This window comes from Synchiropus splendidus, chromosome 12 (genome assembly GCF_027744825.2).
Source record: "Synchiropus splendidus isolate RoL2022-P1 chromosome 12, RoL_Sspl_1.0, whole genome shotgun sequence".
Classification (NCBI taxonomy): Eukaryota; Metazoa; Chordata; class Actinopteri; order Syngnathiformes; family Callionymidae; genus Synchiropus; species Synchiropus splendidus.
Genome location: NC_071345.1, coordinates 8657649 through 8672037, shown reverse-complemented (window position 1 = coordinate 8672037; position 14389 = coordinate 8657649). Strand labels below are relative to the sequence as shown.

At 42.6% G+C, this 14389-nt stretch overlaps 1 protein-coding gene across 1 annotated transcript; it reads left to right on the top strand.

Moving 5' to 3' along the window:
- Positions 1-4538: 4538 nt before the first annotated feature.
- On the top strand, positions 4539-13308 carry nr2e1 (nuclear receptor subfamily 2, group E, member 1). The gene is made up of 9 exons (XM_053881284.1): positions 4539-4948; positions 8152-8297; positions 8498-8585; positions 9713-9948; positions 10214-10360; positions 11389-11485; positions 11560-11709; positions 11786-11891; positions 12485-13308. Exons 1-9 carry the CDS (start codon positions 4888-4890, stop codon positions 12645-12647), a joined length of 1194 nt encoding a protein of 397 aa, XP_053737259.1. The 5' UTR covers positions 4539-4887; the 3' UTR covers positions 12648-13308.
- Positions 13309-14389: the final 1081 nt, after the last annotated feature.

Genomic DNA, 14389 nt, shown 5'->3' with positions numbered 1-14389 from the left:
AAATAAGTTTTTGAGTCACTTTCCCCGGCTGCAACACGGGTCGATATTTCCCCCCCTTGAGAAAGAGATTGACTTTTGTTTGGAGTTTGTGAGAAGTGGGAATCAGGGGCAGGACAATGGGACTCCCCACGGTGAGAGGCTGAGAGGAGCCATCTCAAATCAGTCAGCCAGGGGACTGACTAATCCGTCCATTGTCCCTCCCCAGCCACCGGCCGCACATCAACACATTCGCCCCCCATTGTCCCCCACCCTCATGCAGCGGGATTTGCTCTCCCCAACAGCCAGTTTTGTCCACGGCAGTTCGAGCGGAAGTTTCTCACTGACAATTTGCCCCAAATAGATTTGTCAGCGCGTCCAACTGCACCGACTTGTGGGTTTGGCTCTGTCTGTACCGAGGAGACGTCTTCTTGCGTGAATGACAGTGAGGGAGATCATCCCCATGACACCTGTAAACACCTCCGACGGCGGAGGGGTCAAAGTCCCTCGAGGCCCACTGTTGGGACAAGGAACACGTGCGTCCCGGTCCTGACACAAGCAGTGAACGGTGGGCCTTTAGCAGAGGCTAGAACCAGACTTCTAATGTCGGACCTTTACACATGACTGGTGATGTAGACCTCCATGTAGGCGACTGTGAGACCTGACTGTACAGACGGACTGGAAAGTCAGGACGGAGGCTTTAAAATTAAGGACGGAACAAGGCGTCAGTCTGTCTGTCTTGAAAGTCAAGCACAAGACTTTTGTGGTCCAGGACAAGACAGAGTGACGGATGGGCACTTAAGGATGTGGTGACTAATACAAGAATCCTAAATGCACCTGAACACAACACCTGGTTGGCATCTCCGTGAGAGCTGGTTTACTTTTGCATGTGCTTTGGACTGTCAAGTAGAAGAACATCTCCAATTGAGTCAAAAACGCCCCTTCAAGCATTCCATCAGTTCCCCATTGAGAACCATGGACTAAGATTTAGAGGTGATGTTCAGTGATCTGAAAATTGACATCCGAGGCATGAATGAATGTAATCTACAGTGGCTAATTGATGATTCGATGCAAGTGTGTGTGAGCGCTTGCCTGCATCCGCGTGTCCTGTGATGGACAGGCAGCTTGTCCAGGGTGTCCCCTGGCTCTCACCCCAAGAAGCTGGGATCCAGCACCTCAATTGATGGAAGAAAATGAATCAGCAGCTGGACAGGTTACTGAACAGGTGTGGAACTGTCCACGGTGCTGAAGCTGGGCTTCCCATCAAAGTTGTTGTTTACCTCCAAGCTGTTTTTTAGGATTCACTTTTAAGTGAACATTTTGGACCATTATCTGACTGGAAGCTGCTGTTTGGTTGGTTGGTTGCACTAAGATATTTCAAGGAGTCCAAAAAGGTCTTGAGAAATCTTGAAAATCTTCTGACTGCACCTTTAAAGCACCAGTTTTCCGGACTATTATCCAGATGGATTAAGTGCAGCCTGGGTGCACTGAGGTGATCGGGTCGCTTTTAAAGGACGCATGGCTGCTCTGGCCTTTGCTGGCTTCAGCTCGCGCCTTTATCTGGCTGCTGCTGCTTTGGTGACTTCTGCTTGAAGCTAATTAGTTCACGCCTCCATGCTCCCACTCCAATTCTGGAGGTAAATCAAGAAGGAGGAGACAACTGACATTTGTCTGGGGATGTTGACAAACTATATATCAACTCACCTTAGCATCCAAATGGAAGATAAGTCTGCTGGAGATGAGTTCTTCAGTTTATTGTGACGTCTAAATGTATCTCAAAACAATTCCAATATTAAAGAGGTGCAGTCAGAAGACACTTTAAATTTTATTTTATTTATATGTTTTTCAATTTTATCTATTTTTAAATCAAGCTAAAAAGGGGCTTAAATATTTCTTTTATAAATTTGCTTAACAATTTGGATACTTTTTCTGCAGATTCCTATTAATAATCGTGATACTAGTGATTGCCTAAAACTAAAAATAAAAGAGAAATATCGATTTAAAAAATACTTAATGGAGGTAGATGTATTTACGCTAAAGAAAATAATAAATATTTGACTGTCAAAAATGTCGACTTTCCCTAGACTAAAAAACATATCTTGACTGAGTGACTTATTTATAAAATATGTTTGAGTGGTTGTTGCTATCACCCCCAAATAGTATCACATTTATTAAAGTTAATATTCAAATTTGCAAATTATCTTCGAAATTCTTGGAATAAATTAGTAATTGATGGAAACAACATTGTGTTTGTGGATTATTTAATGTTCATGTTTTATTTATTTCTTACGGTTATTAGCGACTTTTCCAATGTTGTTGACACGTTACAAACTTTGGAGTATTTGCCATCATAAACTCGGTTGTTAAAAGAGCAGAGAACCGTATTGGTTACAAAGAGAGAGCCGACCTTTGGAGTTCAGAAAAGCAGCTGTAACGAAGGACCCCGAGTTCTGCATGCAACTAATTTTATTCGGCAGAGAGGAGCCCCTCTCCACAGTCTGTATTTACCTCATCCCATCTCAAGATGCCACCGTCTCTCCTCTCCATTGTCTCAAGTGTCCGCATACTGATGCGGATCTTCCTTCAGTCCAGAAACAGATACACAATCCACTGCCTCCTTTTGTTCCGCTCATTTCATTGACTGTTGGGAGCGAAGGGAGTCACTAAGACACACAGCAAGTGAAAGAAGGCAACCGGGGCAACCATGATGTTGCTGATATTTGTGTTAAGGCTATCAGTGAATGACGAGGATTAGGACGAGTTAAGGAGATTATGTCAAACATTCAGCACTGAGCCACCGCAGCCACCCACACACACGCGCGCGCGCGCGCACACACACCGGAATATCTGGGAAATATTAATCTGTGAAAATGCGCGCCTTTAAATCAGCTTTATTGTGTCATTTTTAATCGTTAATGGTGACTAATTGGACCTAATCCTGTTAGGAATGAGAGGTATATTCCACCATGAGGTCTTGAGAAGAGACCTGACTTCCTGTTGCGCGCCAGTGTTTCTCTGCGCGTTAAATCAAAAGCTTCTGCCGTGATTTCTCCTCCGGCTCGTTAGTCTGCAGATAAAAGCAGTTTGCTGGAGACAACAATGGCTAATTGAAATTAGCTCCGCCCCTCCGCCGCGCCCCGGTCCGCTTAAATCGACACTTTGTGCGTCCATATGGCCCCGGCGCACCGTGGGAATGAACACAATTAAAAACACAGAATATGGATTTCTGGAGTTGCCCGGGGAAGGCACCACAAGCTGTCAAGGTCAGGGTGTCAGTGAGCGGGACCCCTGCTGGAGAGACCCCCGAGGTCTGCACCCGGGACTCCCTGGAAGAAGAAGGAGAGGAGGAGGAAGAGGAGGAGGAGGAGGAGGAGGAGAGCAACAAGTGCTGACGGAGTGAAGCAGCAATGTATTTACACGCAGGTCCTGATACAGCGTTTGTGTTCATGACGGGAGACGTCTTGAAAATTATTTTATTCTATGTTATAAGTAAGCTTCATTTGTTGATTCAGATATTGTTCATGGTACCAATGTAATATATCGAAATGTAATGTTTCTAATCTATGTTAAATACCTGAGGTAATGCGTTCAAATCAATATTATATTGATATTGCTGGGGTTACTCATGGCTGATAAAAGAGCACTTTAATTTAAGCTTGTGAAACCGGATGGCCATTTTAATTGGGTTACATAAACTACCCACCCATTCATGAAATATAATTAATAACGCTGCCACAGAAAGGGAATGAAAATGCAACTGTTAACAGGTATCATGTGTGCTCCACAATATGGGGACTGCTCCATTAGTTAAAGCTCATTCAGGGTGTGAACATCACCTCTCTTCAGAGTTAAAAATAAACTTCATGCCACAAAATAATGTACGTGTAGTGATGGATAAATAGATTTTGGTGCTCCAAATGCTTAAAAACTGTATTGGCTAATAATGTTGCTTGCTTTCTGAACCTATTTTAGTTGAACTATTATTTATTTATTTATGATTTTTATTGAGTTCAGGGCACGAGGGCTCAAACTGTGATCCTGCTCCCTCTGTCACAACTCGTACCTCCATTCTTGCTCGTTCCAGTGAGCCACTGCCAAGCTAGTATCTCCTCCTCACCCTGCCTTCACGCACAGCATCGATATCTCCATTGACTCATACAAACACCGGCTTCATGAAGCACATTATATCCATGAATCAAAAAGAAAAGTATTTTCTGTTGCTCTTGATAAACTTCATTATTAGATGTTACGAGTTTTTAAAACATTTATTTAAATAAAGGCATAAGAATGATGCGTAACCCTCAGAATCTCCATAAACCATGACAAGGTTTATTCATTGTGCGTGCAGAGCTGAAGAATCACCAGAAAACGATCGCGCTAGTATCATTTTTGGCAGCGTCGGGGGACTTGAGCGCACGCACACGCACGCCCCGTGACGTCAGTCTGGAGTTGTGGAGTGGAAAGCCAAGTGGATGGAGGAAGTGGAGATCTCCACCCTCCGGCCTCCCCCTGACACTTCTCATAAATATTAGCGAGCTTTATTGGACGGAGTCGCAGCACAAAGTCACACCGTGTCCCGCTTTTGAATCCACCTGCCTCGACATTCAGCGCCCCTCGGACAGCGTTCGTGGCTGCGGTTGTCTCTTTCGCAACTTTTCCGCCTGTTGCGCGCCCGAGTCTGAGCGCTCACCGGGAGAAGACGCGCGGCTGCGGGCAGAGATTCCCCCCGGAGGTGTCGGTGGCGGACCTGGGTTCCATCTCGGGGTCTCCAAAAACCAGAGGCGGACATTCAGCTGGACTTTCTAAAGACTGGAACTGAGAGAGTGCTTGATCTATTTGAGGAACCGAGGGGAAGAGCCTCTGGTTCGCCTTTCACTTTGATACATAACTTTATTCTAAAACAGCGTCTCCATGATGAGCAAACCGGCCGGATCAACAAGTGGCTGTCTGGATATTCTCAGTGTCAAATCAAGTAAGTCTTTCCTGCTTTTGACCTGCGACTCAGACCCCGACTCAAATCAGGAGTCAATGAAAACCCCATTTTAAATTTCAGGGGAGCGCGTAAAAGTGAAGCTTCAGCGATTAAAGTGCATAATTATTTTCCATTTGCCGCGTAAATGCCGAACATTTTAACAAAAATCTGAACAGAAATGACCTAAATTGTAGAATAAATTCTGCGTCACTTGTCGCTTAATGTCAGTGACCCTCCGCCACCTGTTAGAAATCCATTTGATTACACTGCTTCCAAACACAACTCCACTATATGTTGTCGTTTTGGCGACAGAAATCGTGGCCTCCCCTGGAAACGGAGGCCTCGTGTCTGATATTGTTTTATGCTCTTGAATGTTCACAATATTCAAACCTGCTGTCGCACGCTTGAAATACAACCGTGGTTGTTTAACTGGATGGGATGGAAGCAGAAAACAGGTGATGAGGATGAGTGAGCGATGCTGAAGATGGGTGGCCTGGGCAGCGTTTACACGGTTTGCACACTAAACTTAATATCCAGGTGACTCTCCCTGATGGTGATTACGTTAATAGAATGTGCCATATATCTTCCAGCAATTACTGCTGACAATGGAGACGAATTGGACCCCCACAGAGGGAAGTTAAATACATTCCCCCTCCTCACCCCCACCTATTACGCTAAATAAAATGGTAAAGCATTTTATTAAATCATAAAAAACTACTTCACAGACTGACTTTAAAGCCCGTTTTATACATTTATTTTCAATAACTGTCACTGCTGTCTTGATTTTTGACCCCACTCACCGCCACACTGTACAGAACTGTACATCAGTGCCCTTTTTGAGACTTTTTTCAAATACCAAAGGGAGAAGTAACGCAAGAAACGAAGTCAAAATGGTGTGTTTTGCCCTTGTTTTATTAAATGTTGATTATTGTACTGAGCGTTTCATTGTGACAGCCATGGAAAAGTTCACAGCAAGGTCCCGCATTTCGCTTGACTCCATTTCACAATAATTTACCGTTCAAATTGTTCTGTCATTTTCAAAAGCATCTAACCATTCATTACTTACTGAAATGGCTCCTGAAAATTTCATTTCAAGACCCTGGCCTATTTAAAGAGCACCTCCTTTTAGTCGTTTTTTTTTTTTTAATTGTCGATTAGTTATTCTGGTTTACTACACCTAAGTGTCAACTCATGTAATAACCGTTGTTAATCCTGCATCTAGGCCCGAGCACATTAAACACATTATATTGTAATATTATATTTCACCATAATCGTTTAGTCTGATATTGATGGATATTGGATTTTTCTAGACTTTTTTTACACGTTTTCATTTTCAGAATTCAAAAGAAAATGATCTATTTTACAGTTTAAGTGAAAAATAACAGTTTAAACTGGTATTTAAGAACGCAAAACTGTGTTTGGGGGTATTTGAGTTGAAACACTTCCTGGTTGTTTCTTGACATTTTGAAGGGCCTGCGGTTCAGAAGTCTTTATGGCCTTCTGATTCTTTAATAATCTGTCAATTGAAGCCTGATAATTCTCTCCTGTGGTCATTGTTGTTCCTGCTGACTGCTTATTCCCATGCTACCCTTGTTGCCGGGTCACTGGTGAATCAATGAGCAGGTGGCGAAACGTCAGAGTAATTACATTGACGCGTTTTCCCTCCAGAATTTTGAGATTTTTTTTTTTTTAATCGCCTGTTGTTTTTTTTTATCTCGACTTGGTCTCCATTTACATACACTTGATTTGGTGAAACTAGTTGGTGCGCTTTCTTCTCATGGCGCAGTGTCACTCCCTAATCCCGGGCCTATAGACCTGCGGGATAAAGCAGCTGTCGAGTCCCATTATGGGGCGGACTTGGCAGCTTGTCGAGATCCAGGCAGTCAGACGAGCTTCAATGGAGGAAAATCATTAAGTTAACACTTTCCCCTAATGTCTCCATTGTGCGCCCTGCGGCCATTGTCTTACACGGCGTTCAGTTATGACGCTTCCCACCGGACTCCGGAGTGGATTCCCATGGTCATTTTTACCGTCCCATCTCTCGGACACCAGGCTCATATCGAACACGTCCAAGTGCTGCGCTCCACACCCGCGCAGGGACCGAGCGTCATTTGACTTCCTGCGGGATGATGCTGCGTTCATGAGCTCGCTTAACTCAGACATGCCATTTAAGAAGTTTAAAAAAAAAAGTACAGAAATGGGCGCTCACGTTGGAAGATTTGCATAAAACAACTTCATGCATTTTTTATGAACATGAAATAGAATTATATCAATATTTTCATGCGTTTCCCCAAGTTAAATGCTGTACACTTGCGATTTACGACGCACGAGTGCACCTGACATTTTTTACAAGGAAGAACATGAAAAACTACATTTAGAATTACAGAAATTTTGCGAATCAAAAATCCGAAAGTGGCAGACTGACCACATAATTATTATATATAAGTATAGTTGACGGGCCTCAGACCAAAACATTGTTCGAAACTGCCACCTAAACCTAAAATCCAGATACAAAAACATCTACTCTATAATCGTGTACACACAAGTAAATTTCAGTTTCACTTAACTAAACGTCATTTACTTAGTTTTTACCGTTTGGTTCGCTTGGAATTGAAAGTCACTGTTTTACGCCCAAAAACTGGGCAAACAACAGCATCCATTTATTCACTCATTCATCCGACACTAGCATCCTCAACAATACATTTCCCACAGGACCAAACATTTAAGTGGAGTTTATTTAGTTTGCGATTCTTTATTACGTTCAAGCCTCTTCTTTATTTTTAACTTGGTTACCTGACTATCAGATGCAAAGGAAGGCATAAGCCACGCCCATGTGACGTCGAAGCAGAGAACAAATTTTGATAATTTGAAGTAATGGGAATTACACACAAATATTTATAAGCTTAAATGCATGTACTACGTACTGTTTCCCCACAAATACATTTCTATAATCGAAAAAGGTAACGTGAATAACATTTTTTTTTTTTTTTTTTTCCGATAGCCGAAGAATTGTCCCCATATCTAGTTTAGTTTATTTTAGGGAGGTAACGAGAAAATATAAATGGGGGTTAAAATGTGTTAATAAAAAATATACGCTTGAAGTCACTCCAAAACATTTTTTTGAAGTATTAAAAACTTTTATTTTAAAGCGTTTCTTTGACATATTTAATAAAAAAAAATCTATTTCTTTGTATTTCCTTTAGGTCGGATTTTGGACATCCCGTGCAAGGTGTGCGGGGACCGCAGTTCAGGGAAGCACTACGGCGTTTACGCGTGTGACGGCTGCTCGGGATTCTTCAAACGGAGCATCCGCAGAAACAGGACGTACGTCTGCAAATCAGGCTCTCAGGTGAGCGTTTCTATTTTCTGCAAAAGCTCGCAAACCCTACAAACCTCCAGGTTGGGACACGCGTAACGCAACTTCGCCGCGACAAGCGCTGTGGGCAGTTCAGGGGCAGTAGGAAAAGACGGATTCACCTGCGGCTCGGGAGCGGAACAGCTGAGATGCGCTCGCACTCACACTCTTCTCTGTCTTTTCTCTCCGAACAGGGCGGGTGTCCTGTTGACAAAACCCACAGAAACCAGTGCCGAGCGTGCCGATTGAAAAAGTGTCTGGAAGTGAGCATGAATAAAGACGGTAATTGAATCATCACTTTGGCTATAGACGCGCTATAATGATGCGTTTGGAGGCGGGAAACTATGGCTCCGAGGCGAGCCTCCATAAATAAGTCGGGTATGGTGGAATGAGGTGGAAATATTTTCAGTCTCAATGAGCCATATTGCAGTTATTGAATTCACTGTTTAAGATCAAACACAGCAATCCATGATCTGTCAGTTCCACTCACGCTTTATTAATCTATAAATCCAAAATGAATAGTTATTTAAAATTAAATGGAATAGTTATAATTGTGTATATCAATAATACATCATTAAATAAGTCTTGCAAAGGACATTTATTTTGCAAACAAGCATTTAAAAACCTATATATGCAAAGTACATACAAAGTACATACAGTACAGCAGATTTCAACCTCCATTAATTCACTTAGCTCAATTTGTGTTGCTTATAAGATCAATTCTGGGTACAAGACACTAGACATTCCCATGCCAGAGTGGAGATGCCATTTCCTCTCATGGTTCTTGGGCTGCGTTGTGGTTTCATTCCGAAGTCATGTGACCTGGCGACATCCATGAAAGACATCTAGTCTCTGACTGATGACTTTGTAAAGGGAGGTATTGTTTTTGACAAATTCATGTATAGTTTATGTTCCACCTCAAGCGAAAAAATGAGATTTTTAGGTGGAAACAAAGAGTTTTTTCTTAGAATAATGAAGGAAATTCATGTAAAATAGAAGAATTTTAGCAGATTTTTTTTTTTTGAGAAAAAAAGTTTACTTTTTTGAAATTTCAGTTAAAACTAAATTTGTATATTATTTAAATTGTAATTTATTCTGAACCAAAATAAAGCTAAATCAGTGAATCTTAAGTATTTTTTATGTTAACAGTTCAAAGGCAAAATCATGGTGCAATAGCAACAATGACAACAGAAATGTCACCTTCTGATCAGAGAAGCTAAGTTACGTGGCGTCTGCCGCAGTCTTTAGAAAAGAATTGCTTTGAAAGGAAAACAATGATCAACTCAGAAGAAGGTTTCAAAAGTTGAGGGACGAAAGATTTCCTTTGATGAATTCAAATGAAACGGAATGTACCAACCACTACTGAGGCGAAACCTCGGCTCACGTGTTGCTCCGATTGTGTGTCACAGCCGTCCAGCATGAGAGGGGCCCCCGGACGTCCACCATCCGAAAGCAGGTCGCCCTCTATTTCCGGGGTCACAAAGAGGTGAACGGATCATCAACACATTTCCCCGGCTCATCCCTGCCCGGACCCCCCTTCTTCACCACTGTCACGCAGCTGGAGCCCCACAACCTGGAGATGAGCTCGGTCACCACCACGCCTGAGAGGCAGGCCATCGTGGGGCTGGCTCAGCCCACCCCAAAGGTGAGCCATCAATCACTGACAGACGTGACGCCGATTTCCGTTATATTTTAAAGTTCTGTAATTCTGGGATTATTTTCCGCTGCGAGGGTGAGAAGTTGAAATTCTTGCGCTGCTTAACAAGCATATAATCCGCCAATTAGATTTCTCTCGGGAAATCCACCACAAGCCCCACTAATGACCGTCAGAGCAGGCGCTGTGGCTTGGAATTTGACCTTGGCTGTAAACAAAAACCGCAGGGAAATAACAACAGTACTTTGTCCCGCAGTATCCTCACGAGGTCAGCGGGACGCCCATGTACCTGTACGAGGTGGCCACCGAGTCGGTGTGTGAGTCGGCCGCACGACTCTTGTTCATGAGCATCAAGTGGGCCAAGAGTGTCCCCGCCTTCTCCACGCTTCCCCTGACCGACCAGGTGAGTCAGACAATGCATCAATACCCACGTTCCCATACAGGCTTACTTTTACTTCATTCATTTAAAAGACAATTGACCCTCTCACTTCAAATATACATGACTAAAAAGAAAAAACAATATTTCATCTGTACATATTTAATAGCTGTAATAAGATTTTAAAATAAAAGCATGATTTATATATTGAAATCATTCAAAACACACGCATTCACGATAATGTTCTCAACCTTTATCATTGTTGCTTCATACTAACATTATTATCACTACTTCGGAAAAATGAATATAAATTCTCAGTCTTTTAATTTTTTTGTCTGATGATCCAAAAGTATCAACATAGTTTTTACATGCAATTATGGAAATAATTATTCAGGATTATTCAAAAAGATTTTATGATGACTCCTCTATTTCATATATGTTATCAGGACTCTAGTGGAATTACTAGTAGTAGTAGTAATACTAGGTATATTAGGTACTAATAAATATCATGACTTTTTACTCTTTTTTTTGCTTTATTTAAAACAGTTATTTCAAGTGTGTGAAAAATGTTTATTATTATTCTATATTATCAATATTACTGGAGCGATACTATAATATTGCTATCCATATAAATATTTTTAGTATTTGTGTATTGCAGTTAATTATTAACAATGACTGTAGTGCAATTATAATTTATCGTACGATTACCAACCTCAATTATACAAATGATTGTCTTTCATATTATAACATGTTATAATTTCCATTGTATCAATGTCAGAATTTCATTCATATTCTAGCTCATCTTTCAAATTTAGTCAGCTCAATACACTTTGGAGTATTGCTGGTATTTAAACTAATAATTAAGATTACTTAATATATTACATTAATATATATATAATATATTATATAGTTTATATATATATATATATATATATATATATATATATATTTTTTTTTTTTTTTTTTTTTTTTTACATTTATTGTCACTGACCTAACCCTGTTAGGTAGGTTTGAGTGTGCATATGAAAGCTCACCACACTCACGCTCCTCTGCAGCTCATACTACTGGAGGATGCCTGGCGGGAACTCTTCGTCCTGGGCATCGCGCAGTGGGCCATCCCCGTGGACTCCACCACACTCCTGGCTGTTTCAGGTGGCTCATCTCAGCCAACATTCTGACTCCGTTGGCTGCGACATTGCGTGACTCTCCTTGTGTCAAAACCCCAGGAATGAACACAGAAAACACAGAGTCTCAGCGGATGAACAAGATCATGTCTGAGATCCAGGCGCTTCAGGAGGTGGTGACCCGATTCAGACAGATGCGCCTGGACGCCACAGAGTTCGCCTGCTTGAAGTGTATCGTCACATTTAAAGCCGGTGAGCAGCTTGGAGGTCAAATTAGCCGCTAACGTTCATGCATCTCTTTTGTTAACACCATGACTGTGTGTCGCAGTTCCAGCTCACGGCGGCACTGAGCTCAGAAGTTTCCGAAACGCCAGTGCCATCGCAGCACTACAGGACGAGGCACAGCTAACGCTAAACAGCTACATACACACCAGGTAACATGCATCGCTTTCACCTACATTCTTTGAAATGTTAGAGGGCAGAGACTGAGATCTACCCTGCTTTGACTCAAGAGTAACTGGGTACCTCAGATATCTAGTGATGAAATGTCAATACTATTCTCCAACTAGGTTGTTTGGGCACCAAAATGGAAAACAACAGCTCACACTGAGCAAAGTGTAGGAACCAGGTCAGGGTTCTCCCCAGTGCTTTAGCAGGATAGGGGCTCCCTACACTGGGTTTTCTACTCAAACACACGAGTAGTCTGACTCGCAGTGTCATCCCCAACCCTGTGCCTCTTAAGGTAGACCAGGAAAGACGTACAATGTGCTCTGTCATCCATCTGTCCCCCAACGGAGACACCTCTGTGCTGAGGGGAAAAAATAATCCAGGGGAAAAACCCCAACCAGCATCAAATTGGGAATCCATTTGGGTACCATGGTAGAAGACTATAGGGTAGAGTACAGGACCTCAAACCAATTTATGGTATGGGAATGAGTCCCATAGAGTTTCGGCAGGCCCTCCATTTCTAGATCTTTTGTAATGTACGAAAGAAGTAAGTTTTAATACCATGATTGCCTCTCCGCAGGTACCCTACTCAGCCGTGTCGTTTCGGGAAGCTCCTCCTCCTGCTGCCAGCGCTGCGCTCCGTGAGTCCGTCCACCATCGAAGAGGTTTTCTTCAAGAAGACTATCGGCAACGTCCCAATCACACGGCTACTTTCTGACATGTACAAGTCCAGCGATATATGAATCACCTCCAGCGGCTCACCAGGAAGAAGAAGACTCACAGACACTCTCGAGCGACTATTTAAGAGAATAGCGCGTCTAGCTCAAGAGAAAGACTGCGACAGCTGCAACCCACTGTGTAGCCTGATAACAGTCAGTCTAGGTAGGATGTAACCGTCATGCTAGATTCACCTGTATAGGAAACCCGCCGTCGATCCTGGAGAGAACCTATTTGATACAAACTTGAGACCAATGAGCTTGATGACCAATTCAATCATGCATTGCTGTGTTCAATCCCCAAATGAAGGAAACCAAAAACGACGCATGTGTTCAAAACAAAAAAACAAAAAAAGGGCATGCTAGTCGCCGTCCTTCGACCGGGTGCTGCAACCAAACGCAAAGAGGAACAGGCAGCCCGCGACCCTTACTAGCAATGAGGTCTATGGTGTCTTTACGTGGTTGCTGTCCCGTCTGTGTGCCTGCGCTGGGTTCTGAAGCGCAACGTTAAAAATGTCTATAAAGGTGGACTCTGTGAAGTTAACACTAACACTGATATTGATCAAATATTGTTCAGCACTTGGAAGCGTTTTGACTGTTTTTATCTTTGTTGTGAATATCAGCAGTTATAACTATTTAAAGGTTGTAACTAAAAGAATAAAGTCAGCAATTTAATATAGCTGAGATACAAAACCATTCCTTTGCTTCTTTCCTTATGTCTTGTCACTCGATCCTGTCGAAGCGAATTAGGATAGGAACGATCGAAGGTTGACGATGGAACCTTGGAAGGGTCCAGAGCTGGGTTCTGGGTACCCCCTCTCACTACACCAGGGGTCTAAGGCCACCTTTTATCTGTCCATCGCTCTTGGCTGCGGTGGTTATCGCCACTGTGGCTGAGCTTATGCTGTCCAAAGTATGCAATCTGACAAAAAGTAGCGCAGGATATCAACATCGACATCCAACCCTTAGCGAAAATAAGATCTGGTTCATCAGGTACTTTGGTATCTTGAGGTGATGGGAGATGGCTTGTCCATCTTTCCAAGGTATGGCCATGATGATGGTTTCTCTCTCTCTCTTGAGGCAATGATCATGTCCAATCAGGATTGGTGCCATCACCTCCTGTGGAAAGACCAGCTTTATCTTCTGGTCCGGACACAGTCCATAGTAAGACGGAATGATGGATGGTGGGATAAAACCAGGTCTTTTGGGAGCCTTGGAAGCTTGTGAATCTGAGCGACTATTAGAACGGTTTTCATGGCACACAAGGCGTGTACTAATCTGTCCATCGCATACTGCACCCAATGCACCCCATGGTCTCAGACTGGTCAAGAACCAGTTTCCATCACTAGTTTGCCATCGGCCCCATATACTCATGCATCATTATCTCTTGGGTTTCAAAAGAAAGTTAAATTATTTTTTACGCACGTAGACACACCACTCCAACACAGACACTCCAAATAGCCTCCCCCAGTTTGACCATCCCACTTCTGGCACCACTTGTTTGACACAAAAGAGCCAACATGTTTACATGGTCCGTCATATTTGCCATTATCCCTCAGCTAGGGTCAAATTGGGTCACGTGATTAATGACACCATTTTTAGCAGTGCATGCGAATAACCTTGTATAAGGCTAGGTAAGCTGTGAGGAAAACCTAAAAGAAAACTTCCATCTAAGACAGAAATCTCAACACTAAAGAGTCAGATAGCCAGGATGGCCATTAGTGACTGAACTAGGTCAAATCTTTAAATAACCTGGTCCATGACCATTG